Source organism: Coregonus lavaretus, assembly GCF_964263955.1.
Source record: "Coregonus lavaretus genome assembly, contig: HAP1_SCAFFOLD_1278, whole genome shotgun sequence".
Lineage (NCBI taxonomy): Eukaryota > Metazoa > Chordata > Actinopteri > Salmoniformes > Salmonidae > Coregonus > Coregonus lavaretus.
In genome coordinates, this window is record NW_028161478.1 from 80,001 (window position 1) to 104,129 (window position 24,129).

The 24,129-nt window shown below is 47.0% G+C and overlaps 1 protein-coding gene across 6 annotated transcripts in view; it reads left to right on the top strand.

Annotated features, from left to right (window-relative positions):
- Positions 1-7,199, top strand: part of LOC311120638 (lipopolysaccharide-induced tumor necrosis factor-alpha factor homolog) — an 11,547-nt gene extending 4,348 nt beyond the window's left edge. For 2 of the 6 annotated variants that reach the window (XM_084195220.1, XM_084195221.1), the window contains 5 exons: positions 3,210-3,334; positions 4,542-4,616; positions 4,733-4,774; positions 5,678-5,828; positions 6,147-7,199. In XM_084195220.1, coding sequence (XP_084051346.1) covers positions 3,211-3,334; positions 4,542-4,616; positions 4,733-4,774; positions 5,678-5,828; positions 6,147-6,252 — 498 coding nt within the window. In that variant the 5' untranslated portion in view covers position 3,210 and the 3' untranslated portion in view covers positions 6,253-7,199. Of the gene's footprint in view, positions 1-3,205; positions 3,335-4,541; positions 4,650-4,732; positions 4,775-5,301; positions 5,829-6,146 lie in introns of those variants that run through there. The other 4 variants (XM_084195219.1, XM_084195222.1, XM_084195223.1 and 1 more) reach the window with 4 other exon arrangements.
- Positions 7,200-24,129: the final 16,930 nt, after the last annotated feature.

Consider the following 24,129-nt stretch of genomic DNA (forward strand, 5'->3'; position numbering starts at 1 on the left):
TTTTCAGGTCTCTCCAGAGATGTTCCATTCGGTTCAAGTCTGGGCTCTGGCTGGGCCACTGAAGGACACTCAGAGACTTGTCCCAAAGCCACTCCTGCGTTGTCTTGGCTGTGTGCTTAGGGTCGTTGTCCTGTTGGAAGGTGAACCTTCACCCCAGTCTGAGTTCCTGAGCACTCTGGAGCAGGTTTTCATCTCTTTGTACTTTGCTCCATTCATCTTTGCCTCGATCCTGACTAGTCTCCCAGTCACTGCTGCTGAAAAACATCCCCACAGCATGACGCTGGCACCACCATGCTTCACCGTAGGGATGGTGTCAGGTTTCCTCCAGACGTGACGCTTGGCATTCAGGCCAAAGAGTTCAATCTTGGTTTCATCAGACCAGCAAATCTTGTTTTTTATGGTCTGAGAGTCTTTAGGTGCCTTTTGGCAAACTCAAAGCTGGCTGTCGTCTCTTTTACTGAGGAGTGCTTCCATCTGGCCACTTTACCATAAAGGCCTGATTGGTGGAGTGCTGCAGAGTTATATAACCTCTACATTTCCTGATAACGTGTAGATTTTTATAAAATATTGTTTGTTCTTAACGACTGACCTGCTTACTGTAAATAAAGGTTATTGATGAGCCTGAGGTTAGATTGAATCAGGAGGTTAGAATTTGTATTTATTTATTGAACCTTTAATGAACCAGGAAGTCCCATTGAGATCAGAAGACCTGTTTCCCAAGGGAGACCACCATTATGTTTAAATGATGTGATGTATTATAGCTGATTCCAGATGACATACTGAACTGTGTTTTCCTATGACTGACTACATTGTCTCAAAACTATCTGAGGGATCCTAATATGGCTTTGAATCTTTTACTGCAGTGAGTGATTCTTGGTAGTCTTAAACAAATCTACTTTGAAACCAAAGTATACACCTCACAAACATTGTTAAGGGCTTAAAGAAAGAAGACACCTGTACCATGTCAGGTATAGAGTTGAAATGTATTCAATTTTGAGTTTGCATCCCAATATTACACTTTATATACATCACAGAAGACTGAAATATAACAAAACGGTTTGACATAGAAACACCGGATTTTCGCCGTTTAAAAAAAATAAAACCGTTATTAATGATACAATTATGAAAAATATGAATAACATTCCACCCATGAGGCCAAAGAGGGTGTCACGGTTTCGGCCGAGGCTGCTCCTCCTCCTTGTTCGGGCAGGCTTCGGCGGTCGTCGTCCCCGGAGTACTAGCTACCACCGTTCGATGTTTCATGTTTGTTTGGTTTTGTCTGTTTGTACACCTGTCCCTTGTTAGTGTTTGATTTGGTTTCCTATTTAGTTATCGTGTGTTGGGTCAGGTGTTATGTGTGATTGGTTATTGTCTAGCTGTTGCTCTCGTTATTACTCTCTCGTGTTTTGTTGTTTTCGAGAGTCCGCACTGTGTGCGCATTTGTCCTTTTACGCACGTTGTATTTTGTGCGTAATTTGTATTTTGCCTCCCGGTTGGGTTGGCTGTTCGCCTGTTTGGTGCTGACTTCTTTTACTAAAGTCTGTTCACGAACGCCCGTGTTTCCTGCGCTTGATTTCCACACCGCATCTACACTCAGCTACTGACAGAGGGAGCTTCTGGACATTGACTGCAGGAAAGGGCTACACCTGTATTTTGTATTGACAACTGATGTGTCATTGTGGAGTGACAATTTAAAGTTTTCTAACTAACTCTTAACTGTTGTTCATTCAACAGTAACGTAGACCAGGATTAGGGTTATGGTTAGGGTTAGGGTTATTCTGATGGTTTTAGCTCCATGGTGAGTATACACAGTGGGTGGGTTAGGGTTAGGGTTATTCTGATGGTTTTAGCTCCATGGTGCCACAGTGGGTGGGTTAGGGTTAGGGTTATTCTGATGGTTTTAGCTCCATGGTGCCACAGTGGGTGGGTTAGGGTTAGGGTTATTCTGATGGTTTTAGCTCCATGGTGAGTATACACAGTGGGTGGGTTAGGGTTAGGGTTATTCTGATGGTTTTAGCTCCATGGTGCCACAGTGGGTGGGTTAGGGTTAGGGTTATTCTGATGGTTTTAGCTCCATGGTGCCACAGTGGGTGGGTTAGGGTTATTCTGATGGTTTTAGCTCCATGGTGCCACAGTGGGTGGGTTAGGGTTAGGGTTATTCTGATGGTTTTAGCTCCATGGTGCCACAGTGGGTGGGTTAGGGTTAGGGTTATTCTGATGGTTTTAGCTCCATGGTGCCACAGTGGGTGGGTTAGGGTTAGGGTTATTCTGATGGTTTTAGCTCCATGGTGCCACAGTGGGTGGGTTAGGGTTAGGGTTATTCTGATGGTTTTAGCTCCATGGTGCCACAGTGGGTGGGTTAGGGTTAGGGTTATTCTGATGGTTTTAGCTCCATGGTGCCACAGTGGGTGGGTTAGGGTTAGGGTTAGGGTTATTCTGATGGTTTTAGCTCCATGGTGCCACAGTAGGTGGGTGGCATTCATTACCGGTGGTGTGTTATAGGCTTGTACTACTCAGAGGCTACAGGCCAAGTCTTTGTCCAATGAAATGTCACCACTCTAGTTATTTGTCCAATGAAATGTCACCAAACCTGCCCGGTTGAATACAGGAGTGTGTATCATTGTTATAAGCAACAGCTTGATCAAGAAGTGTGTGTGTGTGTGTGTGTGTGTGTGTGTGTGTGTGTGTGTGTGTGTGTGTGTGTGTGTGTGTGTGATAGAGAGAGCGAGAGAGAGAGAAGACAGGTGAGAGAGAGAGGGGGGAAGGGGAGAGAAGGTGGGGGCAGAGACATATTTTTGTAAACGTGATATTTTCATAAGGTGTGCTCACTGTCTTCCACTCCCTCTCTCTCTCTCCCCTATCCCACCTCTCCCCCTTCTCTCTCTCTCTCTCCCTCTCTCTCTCAATTCAATTTCAATTTCAATTTAAGGGCTTTATTGGCATGGGAAACGTGTGTTAACATTGCCAAAGCAAGTGAAGTAGATAGTAAACAAAAGTGAAATAAACAATAAATATTAACAGTAAACATTACACTCAGAAGTTTCAAAAGAATAAAGACATTTCAAATGTCATATTATGTATATATACAGTGTTGTAACAATGTGCAATCTCTCTCTCTCTCTCTCGCTCTCTCGCTCTCTCTCTCTCGCTCTCTCTCTCTCTCGCTCTCTCTCTCTCTCTGTCCCACCTCTCCCCCACACCCCAGACAGTATGGAGAAGAGCCAGTATGGACCCCCCCAGGATGTGTCGGCTCTCCCCTACCCCGGCCCCCCAGTGGGCTACCAGGGAAATGGCGGGGGAACTGCCTACCCCCCTCAGCCTGGCTTCCAGGGAGGTAAGAGATCAGATCTACACTGATACTCTTAGGGACAGTATAAGCCTACACTCTTAGAAAAAAAGAACCTAAAAGGGTTCTTCCTGGAACCAAAAGGGGTTCTACTTGGAACCAAAAAGGGTGCTCCTATGGGGACAGCCGAAGAACCCTTTTGGAACCCTTTATTCTAAGAGTGTAGTCCTAGACTAAAGAGCTATTTTAATTGAGATTCTCCATTGAGCATGCTTTTCAGACCAGGACTGGGTTTAATCTGTGTTCAGGAAACTAGCCCTTACTCTATATGTAAATTAAAATGTTACTGGACAGCAACTCCCTTCAACAGTGTTTTCATTAAGCGTTTTGGAAGTATGTGTCACGATAGCCATAGATGTCATGAACATCATTGTTAAGTGCTGGCCAACCACTCTGTATCCCTGGGTTTGTGTTCCCATAACACTGGCCAACCACTCTGTATCCCTGGGTTTGTGTTCCCATAACGCTGGCCAACCACTCTGTATCCCTGGGTTTGTGTTCGCACAGCGCTGGCCAACCACTCTGTATCCCTGGGTTTGTGTTCCCATAATACTGGCCAACAACTCTGTATCCCTGGGTTTGTGTTCCCATAACACTGGCCAACCACTCTGTATCCCTGGGTTTGTGTTCCAATAAGGCTGGCCAACCACTCTGTATCCCTGGGTTTGTGTTCCCATAATGCTGGCCAACAACTCTGTATCCCTGGGTTTGTGTTCCCATAACGCTGGCCAACCCCTCTGTATCCCTGGGTTTGTGTTCCCATAACGCTGGCCAACCACTCTGTATCCCTGGGTTTGTGTTCCCATAGCGCTGGCCAACCACTCTGTATCCCTGGGTTTTTGTTCCAATAAGGCTGGCCAACCACTCTGTATCCCTGGGTTTGTGTTCCAATAAGGCTGGCCAACCACTCTGTATCCCTGGGTTTGTGTTCCAATAAGGCTGGCCAACCACTCTGTATCCCTGGGTTTGTGTTCCAATAAGGCTGGCCAACCACTCTGTATCCCTGGGTTTGTGTTCCAATAAGGCTGGCCAACCACTCTGTATCCCTGGGTTTGTGTTCCAATAATGCTGGCCAACCACTCTGTATCCCTGGGTTTGTGTTCCAATAAGGCTGGCCAACCACTCTGTATCCCTGGGTTTGAGGTAAATGACACAGTGTATTGATGTATTTATTTATTTATCCCTTATTTATCAGGTCCCCAACCCAGCATGTACCCACCACCTCCCCAGTACAGCATGGGCATGGCACAACCTACAAATGCCCCCGGCGGTGAGTCGCACACACAGACACGCACATGCACACGCACGCACACACACACACTGAAGAAAACTCCAAACTATCTGACCAAAACTACCTAAATCGGTTCCTTATTTTATTATTCACAGTACCCCAGGTGGAAAATGAGAACCAAGTTGTACACACAGAAGGTATTGGCTGGATATCCTGGCCTTAGCAACACCCAGCCTTAGCAACCCCTCTAATCCTCTACCTCTGTGGGGGTTTGAAATATAGAACTAACAACAAACAACCTCATTTTTGGGGGGCCTAAGTGGCTCAATCCAGTTCTGTCCTGTTCTATTCTGTTTTATCCAGCTCTGTCCGGTTCTGTCCAGTTCTAACCCGTTCTATCCAATTCTATTGAGTTCTATCCACTTCTAGCTGGTTCTATCCCGTTCTGACCAGTATTTTCCTCTCCCTACAGTAACCCGGGTGGTGGTGATTCTTTCTAGTCCAGTTCCATCCTGTTCTATCCAATTCTATGGAGTTCCAGTTTTATCCAGTTCTACCTGGTTCTGAGCAGTTCTGTCCAAGTCTGTTCAGTTTGATCCAGTCCTGTCCAGTTCTAACCAGTATTCTCCTCCCTCTGCAGAAACCCAGGTGGTGGTTCTGTCCTGTTCTATCTGGTTCTGACCAGTTCTATCTGGTTCTAACCAGTGTTCTCCTCCCTCTGCAGTAACCCAGGTGGTGGTTCTGTCCTGTTCTATCTGGTTCTGTCCTGTTCTATCTGGTTCTGACCAGTTCTATCTGGTTCTAACCAGTGTTCTCCTCCCTCTGCAGAAACCCAGGTGGTGGTTCGGTCCTGTTCTATCTGGTTCTGTCCTGTTCTATCTGGTTCTGACCAGTTCTATCTGGTTCTAACCAGTATTCTCCTCCCTCTGCAGAAACCCAGGTGGTGGTTCTGTCCTGTTCTATCTGGTTCTGGCCAGTTCTATCTGGTTCTAACCAGTATTCTCCTCCCTCTGCAGTAACCCAGGTGGTGGTTCTGTCCTGTTCTATCTGGTTCTGACCAGTTCTATCTGGTTCTAACCAGTATTCTCCTCCCTCTGCAGTAACCCAGGTGGTGGTGATGCAGCAGCAGCTGCCTAGAGACGTGCCCAGCCAGATGACGTGTCCCCAGTGTCAGGTCCAGGTTCTGACAGAGACCACACACACCACTGGACTGCTCACCTGGGTCATCTGTGGATCACTCGGCTTTTTCCTGTAAGTTAGACACGCATGCACACATACACACACACACGCATGTACCATATGCAGACATGTAGCACACATTCTTTTTTTCTGTACAGATGGATACACACACTGAATCTCTCTCTCTCTCTCTCTCTCTCTCTCTCTCTCTCTCTCTCTATCCCATCTCTCTCTCTCTCCCTCTCTCTCTCTCTCTCTCTATCCCATCTCTCTCTCCCCCCTCTCTCTCTCTCTCTCTCTCCATCTGCCTCTCTCTCTCTCTCTCTCCCTCTCCATCTGCCTCTCTCTCTCTCTCTCTCCCCCCCCCCCCCCCCCCCCCTCTCTCTCTAGGTGCTGGCCATGCTGTTTGATTCCGTTCTGTGTTGACTCCTGTAAGGACGTAGAGCACCGCTGCCCCAACTGCAAGAGAGTGATCCACGTCCACAGACGTATGTGAACAGACCTAGACCAGACACCTGCCACAAAGTGATCCACATCCACAACGCGGCCATCTCCGGCCCACAGACACTGCTGCCACAAAGTGATCCTTACCTTTATCAACCTATCCCAGTACACCAGTAGTAGGTCCAGGAAGGCTTTCACTACCTGAGTAATGGGGACTCATATTTCCAACCATAACACACACTTGTGAAGCAACGTGCTCCTAATGAAAATAGAAATGGCTGTGGTGAGGAGTCACAGTATAAAGACAATAGGCATCTGTTGCTGAAATGACTACTGGAAGACCAGCTTAACATCTACTGGTGTCAATGTGTACAAGCTAAGGCCACTTCTAGAATACATTTTACACTGATTGTAATCTATGTTTTTTTTTTATGTTGTAAATCTTCATGTTATACAGAAAGTATGATTCTTTTTCTATTGAAGTTTTTTTTTTTTTAAGGGCCAATCCACAGTTGAAACAATAAAAAAAGCTGACTCCCTGCCTCTGTTTTTGTAAAAAAGCTGCGGGATGGGGCTGGAGAAATGTAACCATTCTCAAAGACAGAGCTATGCATGCAAGGACTAACCATCCAAAATTATAGTTTTAACCATGGTTTGAGGCTATAGAGTGTTTGTTTACATTTACAAACATTTACAATGTTTACAAACATTGGAGCAAAACAAGCTTAGGTTTTGGGGTCTGATGGGGTACGACAGTTGAACTAAGCTCATGAGGCATTTCTAAGTTATATTCTTCCAGATTCAATGGGTATGTATCATCAATTTAGAAGTCCAAAAATCGATGTAGCAACTGCGGATTGCCCCTTTAATTGATGAATAATAATTGTTTTTAATCATGTCAATAATAACCTCGACTTTTGAGATGATAGTGGCCCTTGTGTTTTATTTTCAGAAACACACACACTTTTCAAAAATAAAATAAATGTATTCACCTGAAAATAGGTCTGTGTTAGGTGTGCTAAATACCAATGGACCAATGTTAGTAAAGTAATGACCTGCTAGTCTGCATTACGTTCTAATAGTCTAACTGTAGATTACTCATCATGATGATACTGTTTCATGTTTGATGTTCTCGGTCTTCCCACCAAAAAACACATTTTCCAACCCCAACAATGTTTATCGACAACTAACACCACAACCACAATGTGTAACCCCCCCCCCTTCTCTCTCTCTCAATTCAATTACATTTCAATTTAAGGGCTTTATTGGCATGGGAAACATGTGTTAACATTGCCAAAGCAAGTGAAGTAGATAGTAAACAAAAGTGAAATAAACAATAAATATTAACAGTAAACATTACACTCAGAAGTTTCAAAAGAATAAAGACATTTCAAATGTCATATTATGTATATATACAGTGTTGTAACAATGTGCAAATAGTTAAAGTACAAATGGGAAAATAAATAAACATAAATATGGGTTGTATTTACAATGGTGTTTGTTCTTCACTGGTTGCCCTTTTCTTGTGGCAACAGGTCACAAATCTTGCAGCTGTGATGGCACACTGTGGTTTTCACCCAGTAGATAAGGGAGTTTATCAAAATTGGGTTTGTTTTCGAATTCTTTGTGGATCGCTGTAATCTGAGGGAAATATGTGTCTCTAATATGGTCATACATTTGGCAGGAGGTTAGGAAGTGCAGCTCAGTTTCCACCTCATTTTGTGGGCAGTGTGCACATAGCCTGTTTTCTCTTGAGAGCCAGGTCTGCCTACGGCGGCCTTTCTCAATAGCAAGGCTATGCTCACTGAGTCTGTACATAGTCAAAGCTTTCCTTAAGTTTGGGTCAGTCACAGTGGTCAGGTATTCTGCCACTGTGTACTCTCTGTTTAGGGCCAAATAGCATTCTAGTTTGCTCTGTTTTTTTGTTTGTTCTTTCCAATGTGTCAAGTAATTCTCTTTTTGTTTTCTCATGATTTGGTTGGGTCTAATTGTGTTCTTGTTGTTGTTGTTGTCCTGGGGCTGTGTGGGGTCTGTTTGTGTTTGTGAACAGAGCCCCAGGACAAGCTTACTTAGGGGACTCTTCTCCAAGTTCATCTCTCTGTAGGTGATGGCTTTGTTATGGAAGGTTTGGGAATCGCTTCCTTTTAAGTGGTTATAGAATTTAACTGCTCTTTTCTGGATTTTGATAATTAGCGGGTATTGGCCTAATTCTGCTCTGCATGCATTATTTGGTGTTTTACGTTGTACACAGAGGATGTTTTTGCAGAATTCTGCATGCAGAGTCTCAATTTGGTGTTTGTCCCATTTTGTGAATTCTTGGTTGGTGAGCGGACCCCAGACCTCAGAACCATAAAGGGCAATGGGTTCTATAACTGATTCAAGTATTTTTAGCCAGATCCTAATTGGTATGTCAAATTTTATGTTCCTTTTGATGGCATAGAAGGCCCTTCTTGCCTTGTCTCTCAGATCGTTCACAGCTTTGTGGAAGTTACCTGTGGCGCTGATGTTTAGGCCGAGGTATGTATAGTTTTTTGTGTGCTCTAGGGCAACGGTGTCTAGATGGAATTTGTATTTGTGGTCCTGGCAACTGGACCTTTTTTGGAACACCATTATTTTTGTCTTACTGAGATTTACTGTCAGGGCCCAGGTCTGACAGAATCTGTGCAGAAGATCTAGGTGCTGCTGTAGGCCCTCCTTGGTTGGTGACAGAAGCACCAGATCATCAGCAAACAGTAGACATTTGACTTCAGATTCTAGTAGGGTGAGGCCGGGTGCTGCAGACTGTTCTAGTGCCCTCGCCAATTCGTTGATATATATGTTGAAGAGGGTGGGGCTTAAACTGCATCCCTGTCTCACCCCATGGCCCTGTGGAAAGAAATGTGTGTGTTTTTTGACAATTTTAACCGCACACTTGTTGTTTGTGTACATGGATTTTATAATGTCGTATGTTTTTCCCCCAACCCCACTTTCCATCAATTTGTATAGCAGACCCTCATGCCAAATTGAGTCAAAAGCTTTTTTGAAATCAACAAAGCATGAGAAGACTTTGCCTTTGTTTTGGTTTGTTTGTTTGTCAATTAGGGTGTGCAGGGTGAATACGTGGTCTGTCGTACGGTAATTTGGTAAAAAGCCAATTTGACATTTGCTCAGTACATTGTTTTCACTGAGGAAATGAACTAGTCTGCTGTTAATGATAATGCAGAGGATTTTCCCAAGGTTGCTGTTGACGCATATCCCACGGTAGTTATTGGGGTCAAATTTGTCTCCACTTTTGTGGATTGGGGTGATAGGTCCTTGGTTCCAAATATTGGGGAAGATGCCAGAGCTAAGGATGATGTTAAAGAGTTTAAGTATAGCTAATTGAAATTTGTGGTCTGTATATTTTATCATTTCATTGAGGATACCATCAACACCACAGGGGGAGAGAGAAACAGAGGGAGAGAAACAGGGAGAGAGAAACAGGGAGAGAGAGAAACAGGGGGAGAGAAACAGGGGGAGAGAGAAACAGAGGGAGAGAGAAACAGAGGGAGAGAAACAGGGGGAGAGAGAAACAGAGGGAGAGAGAAACAGGGGGAGAGAAACAGGGGGAGAGAAACAGGGGGAGAGGGAAACAGAGGGAGAGAAACAGATGGAGAGAGAAACAGATGGAGAGAAACAGATGGAGAGAAACAGAGGGAGAGAAACAGAGGGAGAGAAACAGGGGGAGAGAGAAACAGAGGGAGAGAAACAGAGGGAGAGAGAAACAGAGGGAGAGAAACAGAGGGAGAGAAACAGGGGGAGAGAAACAGGGGGAGAGAAACAGAGGGAGAGAAACAGGGGGAGAGAGAAACAGGGGGAGAGAGAAACAGAGGGAGAGAAACAAGGGGAGAGAAACAGGGAGAGAGAAACAGGGGGAGAGAGAAACAGGGGGAGAGAAACAGGGGGAGAGAGAAACAGAGGGAGAGAAAGAGGGGGAGAGAGAAACAGGGGGAGAGAAACAGGGGGAGAGAGAAACAGGGGGAGAGAAACAGAGGGAGAGAAACAGGGGGAGAGAAACAGGGGGAGAGAAACAGGGGGAGAGAGAAACAGGGGGGGAGAGAAACAGGGGGAGAGAAACAGGGGGAGAGAGAAACAGAGGGAGAGAAACAGGGGAAGAGAGAAACAGAGGGAAAGAAACAGGGGGAGAGAAACAGGGGGAGAGAAACAGGGGGAGAGAAACAGGGGGAGAGAAACAGGGAGAGAGAAACAGGGGGAGAGAAACAGAGAGAGAGAAACAGGGGGAGAGAGAAACAGGGGGAGAGAAACAGAGGGAGAGAAACAGGGGGAGAGAAACAGGGGGAGAGAGAAACAGGGAGAGAGAGAAACATGGAGAGAGAAACAGGGGGAGATAGAAACAGGGGGAGAGAAACAGGGGGAGAGAAACAGGGGGAGATAGAAACAGGCGGAGAGAAACAGGGGGAGAGAAACAGGGGGAGAGAGAGAAACAGGGAGAGAGAAACAGAGGGAGAGAAACAGGGGGAGAGAGAAACAGGGGGAGAGAGAAACAGAGGGAGAGAAACAGGGGGAGAGAAACAGGGGGAGAGAGAAACAGGGGGAGAGAAACTGAGGGAGAGAAACAGGGGGAGAGAAACAGGGGGAGAGAGAAACAGAGGGAGAGAAACAGAGGGAGAGAAACGGGGGGAGAGAGAAACAGGGGGAGAGAAACAGGGGGAGAGAGAAACAGGGGGGGAGAGAAACAGGGGGAGAGAAACAGGGGGAGAGAGAAACAGGGGGAGAGAAACAGGGGGAGAGAGAAACAGGGGGAGATAAACAGAGGGAGAGAGAAACAGGGGGAGAGAGAAACAGGGGGAGAGAGAAACAGGGGGAGAGAAACAGGGGGAGAGAAACAGGGGGAGAGAAACAGGGGGGGAGAGAAACAGGGGGTGAGAGAAACAGAGGGAGAGAAACAGGGGCAGAGAAACAGGGGGAGAGAGAAACAGGGGGAGAGTAACAGAGGGAGAGAACCAGGGGGAGAGAGAAACAGGGGGAGAGAGAAACAGGGGGAGAGAAACAGGGGGAGAGAGAAACAGAGGGAGAGAAACAGGGGGAGAGAGAAACAGAGGGAGAGAAACGGGGAGAGAGAAACAGGGGGAGAGAAACAGGAGGAGAGAAACAGGAGGAGAGAGAAACAGAGGGAGAGAAACAGGGGGAGAGAGAAACAAGGGGAGAGAGAAACAGAGGGAGAGAAACAGGGGGAGAGAGAAACAGGGGGAGAGAGAAACAGGGGGAGAGAAACAGGGGGAGAGAAACAGGGGGAGAGAGAAACAGGGGGAGAGAAACAGAGGGAGAGAAACAGGGGGAGAGAAACAGGGGGAGAGAGAAACAGGGGGAGAGAAACAGAGGGAGAGAAACAGGGGGAGAGAAACAGTGGGAGAGAGAAACAGGGAGAGAGAGAAACAGGGAGAGCGAAACAGAGGGAGAGAAACAGGGGGAGAGAAACAGAGGGAGAGAAACAGGGGGAGAGAGAAACAGAGGGAGAGAAACAGGGGTAGAGAAACAGGGGGAGAGAGAAACAGGGAGAGAGAGAAACAGGGAGAGAGAAACAGAGGGAGAGAAACAGGGGGAGAGAGAAACAAGGGGAGAGAGAAACAGAGGGAGAGAAACAGGGGGAGAGAAACAGGGGGAGAGAAACAGAGGGAGAGAAACAGGGGCTGAGAAACAGGGGGAGAGAGAAACAGAGGGAGAGAAACGGGGGGAGAGAGAAACAGGGGGAGAGAAACAGGGGGAGAGAGAAACAGGGGGGGAGAGAAACAGGGGGAGAGAAACAGAGGGAGAGAAACATGGGGAGAGAGAAACAGGGGGAGAGAAACAGGGGGAGAGAGAAACAGAGGGAGAGAAACGGGGGAGAGAGAAACAGGGGGAGAGAAACAGGGGGAGAGAAACAGGGGGAGATAAACAGGGGGAGAGAGAAACAGGGGGAGAGAGAAACAGGGGGAGAGATAAACAGAGGGAGAGAAACAGGGGGAGAGAGAAACAGGGGGAGAGAAACAGGGGGAGAGAAACAGGGGGAGAGAGAAACAGGGGGAGAGAAACAGGGGGAGAAAGAAACAGGGGGAGAGAGAAACAGGGGGGAGAGAAACAGGGGGAGAGAGAAACAGAGGGAGAGAAACAGGGGCAGAGAAACAGGGGGAGAGAAACAGGGGGAGAGAGAAACAGGGGGAGAGAGAAACAGAGGGAGAGAAACAGGCGGAGAGAGAAACAGAGGGAGAGAAACAGGGGGAGAGAGAAACAGGGGGAGAGAGAAACAGGGGGAGAGAAACGGGGGGAGAGAAACAGAGGGAGAGAAACAGAGGGAGAGAAACAGGGGGAGAGAGAAACAGAGGGAGAGAAACAGGGGGAGAGAAACAGAGGGAGAGAAACAGGGGGAGAGAAACAGGGGGAGAGAAACAGGGGGAGAGAGAAACAGGGGGAGAGAAACAGAGAGAGAGAAACAGAGGGAGAGAAACAGAGGGAGAGAAACAGGGGGAGAGAAACAGGGGGAGAGAAACAGAGGGAGAGAAACAGAGGGAGAGAAACAGGGGGAGAGAGAAACAGGGGGAGAGAGAAACAGGGGGAGAAAGAAACAGAGGGAGAGAAACAAGGGGAGAGAAACAGGGAGAGAGAAACAGGGGGAGAGAGAAACAGGGGGAGAGAGAAACAGAGGGAGAGAAAGAGGGGGAGAGAGAAACAGGGGGAGAGAAACAGGGGGAGAGAGAAACAGGGGGAGAGAAACAGAGGGAGAGAAACAGGGGGAGAGAAACAGGGGGAGAGAAACAGGGGGAGAGAGAAACAGGGGGGGAGAGAAACAGGGGGAGAGAAACAGGGGGAGAGAGAAACAGAGGGAGAGAAACAGGGGGAGAGAAACAGGGGGAGAGAGAAACAGGGGGAGAGAAACAGAGGGAGAGAAACGGGGGGAGAGAGAAACAGGGGGAGAGAAACAGGGGGAGAGAGAAACAGGGGGGGAGAGAAACAGGCGGAGAGAGAAACAGAGGGAGAGAAACAGGGGGAGAGAAACAGAGAGAGAGAAACAGAGGGAGAGAAACAGAGGGAGAGAAACAGGGGGAGAGAAACAGGGGGAGAGAAACAGAGGGAGAGAAACAGAGGGAGAGAAACAGGGGGAGAGAGAAACAGGGGGAGAGAGAAACAGGGGGAGAAAGAAACAGAGGGAGAGAAACAAGGGGAGAGAAACAGGGAGAGAGAAACAGGGGGAGAGAGAAACAGGGGGAGAGAGAAACAGAGGGAGAGAAAGAGGGGGAGAGAGAAACAGGGGGAGAGAAACAGGGGGAGAGAGAAACAGGGGGAGAGAAACAGAGGGAGAGAAACAGGGGGAGAGAAACAGGGGGAGAGAAACAGGGGGAGAGAGAAACAGGGGGGGAGAGAAACAGGGGGAGAGAAACAGGGGGAGAGAGAAACAGGGGGAGAGAAACAGAGGGAGAGAAACAGGGGGAGAGAAACAGGGGGAGAGAGAAACAGGGGGAGAGAAACAGAGGGAGAGAAACGGGGGGAGAGAGAAACAGGGGGAGAGAAACAGGGGGAGAGAGAAACAGGGGGGGAGAGAAACAGAGGGAGAGAAACAGGGGGAGAGAGAAACAGGGGGAGAGAAACAGGGGGAGAGAGAAACAGGGGGAGATAGAAACAGGGGGAGAGAAACAGGGGGAGAGAAACGGGGGAGAGAGAGAAACAGGGAGAGAGAAACAGAGGGAGAGAAACAGGGGGAGAGAGAAACAGGGGGAGAGAGAAACAGAGGGAGAGAAACAGGGGGAGAGAAACAGGGGGAGAGAGAAACAGGGGGAGAGAAACAGAGGGAGAGAAACAGGGGGAGAGAAACAGGGGGAGAGAGAAACAGAGGGAGAGAACAGAGGGAGAGAAACGGGGGGAGAGAGAAACAGGGGGAGAGAAACAGGGGGAGAGAGAAACAGGGGGAGAGAAACAGAGGGAGAGAAACAGGGGGAGAGAAACAGGGGGAGAGAAACAGGGGGGGAGAGAAACAGGGGGAGAGAAACAGGGGGAGAGAGAAACAGGGGGAGAGAGAAACAGAGGGAGAGAAACAGGGGGAGAGAGAAACAGAGGGAAAGAAACAGGGGGAGAGAAACAGAGGGAGAGAAACAGGGGGAGAGAGAAACAGGGGGAGAGAAACAGAGGGAGAGAAACAGGGGGAGAGAAACAGGGGTAGAGAAACAGGGGGAGAGAGAAACAGGGAGAGAGAGAAACAGAGGGAGAGAAACAGGGGGAGAGAAACAGGGGTAGAGAAACAGGGGGAGAGAGAAACAGGGAGAGAGAGAAACAGGGAGAGAGAAACAGAGGGAGAGAAACAGGGGGAGAGAGAAACAGGGGGAGAGAGAAACAGAGGGAGAGAAACAGGGGGAGAGAAACAGGGGGAGAGAAACAGAGGGAGAGAAACAGGGGGAGAGAAACAGGGGGAGAGAGAAACAGAGGGAGAGAAACGGGGGGAGAGAGAAACAGGGGGAGAGAAACAGGGGGAGAGAGAAACAGGGGGGGAGAGAAACAGGGGGAGAGAAACAGAGGGAGAGAAACATGGGGAGAGAGAAACAGGCGGAGAGAAACAGGGGGAGAGAAACAGGGGGAGAGAGAAACAGAGGGAGAGAAACGGGGGAGAGAGAAACAGGGGGAGAGAAACAGGGGGAGAGAAACAGGGGGAGATAAACAGAGGGAGAGAGAAACAGGGGGAGAGAGAAACAGGGGGAGAGAGAAACAGGGGGAGAGATAAACAGAGGGAGAGAAACAGGTGGAGAGAGAAACAGGGGGAGAGAGAAACAGGGGGAGAGAGAAACAGGGGGAGAGAAACAGGGGGAGAGAAACAGAGGGAGAGAAACAGGGGGAGAGAGAAACAGGGGGAGAGAAACAGAGGGAGAGAAACAGGGGGAGAGAAACAGGGGTAGAGAAACAGGGGGAGAGAGAAACAGGGAGAGAGAGAAACAGGGAGAGAGAAACAGAGGGAGAGAAACAGGGGGAGAGAGAAACAGGGGGAGAGAGAAACAGAGGGAGAGAAACAGGGGGAGAGAAACAGGGGGAGAGAAACAGAGGGAGAGAAACAGGGGGAGAGAAACAGGGGGAGAGAGAAACAGAGGGAGAGAAACGGGGGGAGAGAGAAACAGGGGGAGAGAAACAGGGGGAGAGAGAAACAGGGGGGGAGAGAAACAGGGGGAGAGAAACAGAGGGAGAGAAACATGGGGAGAGAGAAACAGGCGGAGAGAAACAGGGGGAGAGAAACAGGGGGAGAGAGAAACAGAGGGAGAGAAACGGGGGAGAGAGAAACAGGGGGAGAGAAACAGGGGGAGAGAAACAGGGGGAGATAAACAGAGGGAGAGAGAAACAGGGGGAGAGAGAAACAGGGGGAGAGAGAAACAGGGGGAGAGATAAACAGAGGGAGAGAAACAGGGGGAGAGAGAAACAGGGGGAGAGAAACAGGGGGAGAGAGAAACAGGGGGAGAGAAACAGGGGGAGAAAGAAACAGGGGGAGAGAGAAACAGGGGGGAGAGAAACAGGGGGAGAGAGAAACAGAGGGAGAGAAACAGGGGCAGAGAAACAGGGGGAGAGAAACAGGGGGAGAGAGAAACAGGGGGAGAGAAACAGGGGGAGAGAGAAACAGGGGGAGAGAGAAACAGAGGGAGAGAAACAGGCAAAGAGAGAAACAGAGGGAGAGAAACAGGGGGAGAGAGAAACAGGGGGAGAGAGAAACAGGGGGAGAGAGAAACAGGGGGAGAGAGAAACAGGGGGAGAGAAACGGGGGGAGAGAAACAGAGGGAGAGAAACAGAGGGAGAGAAACGGGGGGAGAGAAACAGGGGGAGAGAAACAGAGGGAGAGAAACAGAGGGAGAGAAACAGAGGGAGAGAAACAGGGGGAGAGAAACAGAGGGAGAGAAACAGAGGGAGAGAGAAACAGGGGGAGAGAAACAGGGGGAGAGAGAAACGGGGGGAGAGAGAAACAGAGGGAGAGAAACAGGGAGAGAGAAACAGGGGGAGAGAAACAGGGAGAGAGAAACAGAGGGAGAGAAACAGAGGGAGAGAAACAGGGGGAGAGAGAAACAGAGGGAGAGAAACAGGGGGAGAGAAACAGAGGGAGAGAAACAGGGGGAGAGAGAAACAGAGGGAGAGAAACAGGGGGAGAGAAACAGAGGGAGAGAGAAACAGAGGGAGAGAAACAGAGGGAGAGAAACAGGGGGAGAGAAACAGGGGGAGAGAGAAACAGGGGGAGAGAAACAGAGGGAGAGAAACAGAGGGAGAGAGAAACAGAGGGAGAGAAACAGAGGGAGAGAAACAGGGGGAGAGAAACAGGGGGAGAGAAACAGAGGGAGAGAAACAGAGGGAGAGAAACAGGGGGAGAGAGAAACAGGGGGAGAGAGAAACAGGGGGAGAGAGAAACAGAGGGAGAGAAACAAGGGGAGAGAAACAGGGAGAGAGAAACAGGGGGAGAGAGAAACAGGGGGAGAGAGAAACAGAGGGAGAGAAAGAGGGGGAGAGAGAAACAGGGGGAGAGAAACAGGGGGAGAGAGAAACAGGGGGAGAGAAACAGAGGGAGAGAAACAGGGGGAGAGAAACAGGGGGAGAGAAACAGGGGGAGAGAGAAACAGGGGGGGGGAGAAACAGGGGGAGAGAAACAGGGGGAGAGAGAAACAGGGGGAGAGAGAAACAGAGGGAGAGAAACAGGGGGAGAGAGAAACAGAGGGAAAGAAACAGGGGGAGAGAGAAACAGGGGGAGAGAAACAGAGGGAGAGAAACAGGGGGAGAGAAACAGGGGGAGAGAAACAGGGAGAGAGAGAAACATGGAGAGAGAAACAGAGGGAGAGAAACAGGGGGAGAGAAACAGAGGGAGAGAAACAGGGGGAGATAGAAACAGGGGGAGAGAAACAGGGGGAGAGAAACAGGGGGAGAGAAACAGGGAGAGAGAGAAACAGGGAGAGAGAAACAGAGGGAGAGAAACAGGGGGAGAGAGAAACAGGGGGAGAGAGAAACAGAGGGAGAGAAACAGGGGGAGAGAAACAGGGGGAGAGAGAAACAGGGGGAGAGAAACAGAGGGAGAGAAACAGGGGGGGAGAGAAACAGGGGGAGAGAAACAGAGGGAGAGAAACAGGGGGAGAGAGAAACAGGGGGAGAGAAACAGGGGGAGAGAGAAACAGGGGGAGAGAGAAACAGGGGGAGAGAAACAGGGGGAGAGAAACAGGGGGAGATAAACAGAGGGAGAGAGAAACAGGGGGAGAGAGAAACAGGGGGGGAGAGAAACAGAGGGAGAGAAACAGGGGGAGAGAAACAGGGGGAGAGAAACAGGGGGGGAGAGAAACAGGGGGTGAGAGAAACAGAGGGAGAGAAACAGGGGCAGAGAAACAGGGGGAGAGAGAAACAGGGGGAGAGAAACAGGGGGAGAGTAACAGAGGGAGAGAAACAGGGGGAGAGAGAAACAGGGGGAGAGAGAAACAGGGGGAGAGAAACAGGGGGAGAGAGAAACAGAGGGAGAGAAACAGGGGGAGAGAGAAACAGAGGGAGAGAGAAACAGGGGGAGAGAAACGGGGGGAGAGAAACAGAGGGAGAGAAACAGAGGGAGAGAAACGGGGGGAGAGAAACAGGGGGAGAGAAACAGAGGGAGAGAAACAGAGGGAGAGAAACAGGGGGAGAGAAACAGAGGGAGAGAAACAGAGGGAGAGAAACAGGGGGAGAGAGAAACAGGGGGAGAGAGAAACAGGGGGGAGAGAAACAGGGGGAGAGAGAAACAGAGGGAGAGAAACAGGGGCTGAGAAACAGGGGGAGAGAAACAGGGGGAGAGAAACAGGGGGAGAGAGAAACAGGGGGAGAGAAACAGGGGGAGAGAGAAACAGGGGGAGAGAGAAACAGAGGGAGAGAAACAGGCGGAGAGAGAAACAGAGGGAGAGAAACAGGGGGAGAGAGAAACAGGGGGAGAGAGAAACAGGGGGAGAGAGAAACAGAGGGAGAGAAACAGGGGGAGAGAGAAACAGGGGGAGAGAAACGGGGGGAGAGAAACAGAGGGAGAGAAACAGAGGGAGAGAAACGGGGGGAGAGAAACGGGGGGAGAGAAACAGAGGGAGAGAAACAGAGGGAGAGAAACAGGGGGAGAGAAACAGAGGGAGAGAAACAGAGGGAGAGAGAAACAGGGGGAGAGAAACAGGGGGAGAGAGAAACGGGGGGAGAGAGAAACAGAGGGAGAGAAACAGGGAGAGAGAAACAGGGGGAGAGAAACAGGGAGAGAGAAACAGAGGGAGAGAAACAGAGGGAGAGAAACAGGGGGAGAGAGAAACAGAGGGAGAGAAACAGGGGGAGAGAAACAGAGGGAGAGAAACAGGGGGAGAGAGAAACAGAGGGAGAGAGAGAGAGTCTGGATATGTAAATGAGACTCCAGCCAGCAGGGCAGAACGGGGCAAACCGGTGTGTGTGTGTATATTCTAATATGTGTGTATATTCTAATCTGTGTGTATATTCTAATCTGTGACTGTCATTTTGCCACAAGAAAGCACGCTATGTTGTAGAAAATCCCCACGAAGACTGGTAGCCCAAGATGAGCTCATTAAAACAGCACACTTGTAACTATCGATTCAGGACCATCGACAGTAACGGCAGTCAGCGCGATGAAAGGTTAACGAGATGAGCGCTGGGGCTTACCTCAGAGCACAACCAATAGGCTACATTGGTCATGGTTCCTATACATACCCATCGAATAACGCAAAGGCTGTCTATCAATAGCAATTAGACCCGCGAAAAGAAAGCAATGCCATTAAGATTCACAGATAAATCTAAAAGATACATTGAATTACAAAGCAAAGGCCTAAACTATAGGCCTACATTACAGAAGAAAATCTACCAAACAACCAGTAAACCAATGAATTAACAATTCTGGCATGGTGGCCAGGGCCATAAAGGTTGTAAGCTTACATTTTTACATTTGAGTAATTTACCATTTATAAGAGTTGCCATCGAGTCAATCACATCCAAACTCATTCACTGCACGAAACTCCACGACGTCCACAACTGCTGACACAAACAGGAGGACTTCTTCCTAGCTGCTGTGTGTTCACAACAGTGGACATTTCTTGTGTTTCTTGTTTGTTTTGTCTTCCATAAAATCATGCATTTCAAATACTCTTTACAAGAGGCATGCTTCCCTAGTCCTTTAGTGTTGTCGTTGGCATGTTTCCAGCTTGAGTAGCCAGTTTGAGTGAAAGCGCTGTACGAATTAGCGTTGAAGCCACTCTCGTCAATCTGTGATTGAACCAGGCGCTACAAAAAGTCTGTTTTTTTTAACCACTGAACATGCGGCTCGGGGTACGTGTCAAGACAAACAGGTGCTTGTTGTGGTGATGGCAGGAGAATTAAAGAAGAAGCAACTCGAACTTTGATAGCTTTTATTATAATTTTTTCATTGAAAAAAGTGAAGAAAAAAATAAATCATGCCACAATAGGTACTGGTTCTGGAACAAAACAGTCCAAAACGGTGAGATGCCGGATCCTGTTCCAGCAGGATTAAACACTGGGTTAGTACGGGTTAGTACCCTAGTAGTGCTGCTGCAAGGCCCTAGCTCTTTACGATTTTCTATGTCAGCAGGCGGCGGGCGGGTATCGCTGCTTAGCTCCTCAACCTTGGTGGTCGGCTAGCAGAATGCTTGGTGAGCTCGGCATCACTCTCCGCATGGTGGTCCTATTTTTTTTTTCTCCTCTTGGCGGTTTTCGGATATCCATGCCGATCAAAGCTTAGCCATTAACTAACAATAATTATTCAACACTACCAAAACGTAACAAAGCTAGCTTCTAGCTAGCCTAGCTGTCTGCAAAAGTGACCAACTTTTCTCCCTCTTTTTCCCCTCGACTTGTATGTGTTTATACTTGCCTTTAACCAAAGTGTCAAAATGTGTCAAATGTATTCGCTAGATATTTTAACTCTGTATGGTGTGAGAGATGTATTATTTTTATAATTGATGGGATGACTAACTTAGAAAGAATGTATATTTAAAAAAAACAAAAAACATGGGGGATTGGAAGTGATGCAGACAATTACATTGATAGAAGATACAATCTATCTGCAATATTAAGCTGATCCATCCCCCCCCAAAAAAAAAAAAAAATATATATATATATATATATTAGAAAGAATGCATTCTTGACTGGGCTAATGTAGGTTGTGTCACCTGGCAAGCTGTGATTGACGTGAAGAGCTGTTTTAGGGGGTAAAATAAGATAAGGATTTGTGTCTCCAAATACTAGACTATACTGGTTCTTTGTGATCTGTGAACCTTCCTCGGACGTAGGAATGGTGTCTAGGGGAGCTGGCTCTTCTCACTATGACAGGTTGTTATGATAAATGTATGCCTGGAACCAGGGATGTGCTAAGAGGCGGGGGACTAGCCTGTGCGTCAACGGATTGGCTGAGTAAGTCTAAACCACGCTCAAGTCTCTACTCTGATTGGCCAGCAGAGAGGTGGGAAACTCTCTCTGTAAGAGTATTTGAAGAACAATCTGAAACAATGGATTTAGTTCTCTGAAGTGCCCTGCGAGGTATTTCAAAGAGCCCGTATATACGAAACATCATATTTACCATTGAAGGTTTTTGCATTAATTAAAATAACTAGTATATCTTAGAAGTCGTGTTGACCTCTTTTGTTCCTATTGCCAGATTTGAATTGACGCAACTTTGACAATTGGTGACCCCGACGTGATCTGGTAGAAGGGACTTCGCTGGGTATTGTCCGGCCCATTTGGTCACCTCTTTCATTGGACTGTGTGTTTCACAAAAAGTCCGGACTACTTAAAGAAGGTAAGCAGATACCTATTGTTAAATAACTAAAGATCTGCACATTGGCTTTATTCAAATTAATTTTGTGAAACAACTGGTTGATGTAAGTGAACTAAATTATGAAACTATTATGAGTAGATAAGCACAATATTGTGACAAATAAACCTTTGGTGAAATGTGATGTTAAACCATGGTACCAGAGAGTATTGGTTCTACCGGCAAGGTCCGTAACTGGGATACGGCTAGGTTCAGGAGACAATACTGACATCTACCGGCAAGGTCCGTAATTGCGACAATACGGCTAAGGTTCGGAGATATAGGGAATAATTGATTTAAGTAATTGCTATCGGCAAGGTTCGTAACTACGACAGTACGACTAGGTTCGAAGAATTACACCGGCAAGGTCCATAACTTTAAGGATATGGCTGGGTTCGGTAAATTTTTGATAATACTGGTGACTGGCAAGGTCCGTAACTAAGGGTTGCGGCTAGGTTCAGCAGAGTATTTTGAATAAAATAGACGCGGCTGTGTGCCCAAATAGATTGTGTGTGGAATATAAGTGTGTCATTTATGACTGTGTGACATATTTGACTGTGTGATAGGATTATGACTGTGTATTGTGAGTGAGTGCGATAACTGTGTACTATTTTTGCTGTGTGATAACTGTATACTACGTTTAACTGTGTACCATTTTTGGCTGTGAATACAAAGAATATTTTAAAACAGTAAATAATGAGAATTACAATTAGGAAATAAGGTTTAAATTGTGCAAACATTAACAAAAGACACCCATAGGAGGTACTATAAAAAGTTAGACAGTGCGAGTGTTGTCGTGTGCATGAGAGTGTGAATGATAAACCTGTATACCTTGATAGAAAACAAATTGGGAATCAAAAGATGTCTGTGGCTGTCCAAACTGTATAATTTGGGAATAAATGTTGGATTTGTGGTTACTCAAACCATATAACCCGTCAGTGACAATCGAAAACATGAAATGAAAAGTGATTAATGAGTGTGACTGAACTAAAACGTTTGAACTGATATATTTGAAATATAACATTTGATGTTTGACATAGCATAATACTGGTTTTAAATAAGTAAATTGAAGTGATATGGTGTGGCGCTTGATTTGATATAACAACCATTGGTTAAATAATTGAAACACTTGGGTTTATTCGTTTGATTTATTATTTGATGTGTGGCGCTTGATTTGACATAACAACCATTGGTTAAATAATTGAAACACTTTGGTTTATTTGTTTTGATTTACCATTTGATGTGTGGCACTGTAAGAATACTGCTTTCAAACAATTAGACTGAAATAATTCGGTTTATCGTTTAAATATAAACGTGCACCAACTTTAACTAATTAGGTGGGAATTATTTGATTTAAATAAATAGACTAAAGTACCTTAATTAACGGCAGAATATTGAAAACAAGAAACACAGCTCCTCAGAGGACAAGAAAGAGATAGAGTTGCGAGGGGAGGGGCTGGAGAGAGCGAAAGTGTGGCTTTTGGAGCCAGGAAAGACTGGGAGTTGGCTGGGAACGCCACACGGGGTGATTATTTGAGAGTTGCATGTGGGTTTCTAACGAGAGATGTTCTAAACTTGCTCACCCGGACGTAGACGTACACGACGTGAGAAAGTAGAGAATATTTACATTTGCATTTTTGGTAATTTGGCAGACGCTCTTGTCCAGAGCGATTTATGGGAGCAATTGGGGTTGAGTGACTTGCTCGAGGGCACATCGGCAGATTTTTCGCCTGGTCGGCTCGGGGATTGGAACCGGCGACCTCTCGGTTGTTGGAGCGGCGCTATTGGTCACTAAGCTGCCTGCCGCCCCATATGAGTTTAAGGTTGTGGCGTTGTTGGATCATGTGATGGTGGAATAAACTGACCATAACTAATGTTGTTTAAGACGTAATGTATAATATAGTACAAAGCAGATGGAGGGTTCAATTGAACTAATTATCATGGTAGAGCTAACGTAGTACAGTGAGGGAACTTCATTTTGTGTTAGAGGGTAAGATGAGAAATCATTGTAATATGCTATTGGTGGAAATCTATTTATCATTTCAAGGCATGGAGTAACAATCTGCATTTATGAGTGTAAATTCCACTGCTGATGTGTTGATTGAATGGGTACGATGGAGTATTTGGTTTGGTAATGTTGAATGGACTATTTGTAGCGTGGTTGGGGGTTAAAAACTCACTTATTCAATAGGGAATGGGTGGAGAGAGAGAGAGTTTTTACGTGTATTAAAAGTTGCATAAGATAGCTTTAGTAGTATTCTAGATAGGTCTATGAAAATATGTTACAAGTACGAATGACACTATTTCCTAAGAAGGAAGATTGTAGGGAAGTTTCCCGCGCCCCCCCCCCCCCATAATGTAGGAAGGAGCAGGAGAGGGGGAGGAGAGGTGAGAGACAGTACATAGTTCAAATGATAGGAACATCATTAAATGTATGCTTATCAACGATAGCAAGAATTTGTTTTATTAATTAGGGCCTAATCAGAGAGAACAGTTAAAGAAATTGAATAGCGAACTGAAATGGGTTAGCGGGAAAATACAAAATAGTTAGACAATTTTAGAACAATAATTTATTTTGGTTAGGATGAAAGTATGCATTGGCTGTTGTGCTGGGGAAATAGCGCCAGCCTGTGGTGGGTTCTGGATTGGTGAAATTGGGGGGACAGGAACAATAGAAGGGGAGACAGATTTTCCTAGGGGGTTGAACAAATAATTGATAATGGATCATTTGAGATGAGATCACATGTAGCAGAGTTAGGGTAATCAATTAAATAATCATTGTATACTCGAGGAATTTTGAGTGGTTTAATGGATTAGTTATGAGGAATTAGATTGATACAAACAATTATTGATGGGTTAAGACTGGGGATATCTGTATCATGTTTTGTGTGTACTACCATCTTTAGATTATAACCAGGAGAAAGAGATTAGCTCATCTCAGTTAGGCAGTATTTAGGTCATAAAAGTGAGCTACCAAATTAAGTGAGGCCTGGCTATTTGTGGTTGTTGTTTTTCAAATTGGGTTAAAATGGGTTCACAGAGCCAGAGGCTGTACAGAGAAAGGTGGAGCCCCCATGTTGCCCTAGTGAAAGAACATTCAGAGGAATGGTTATCACTAGGTAAATGGATAAAACAGGGGAA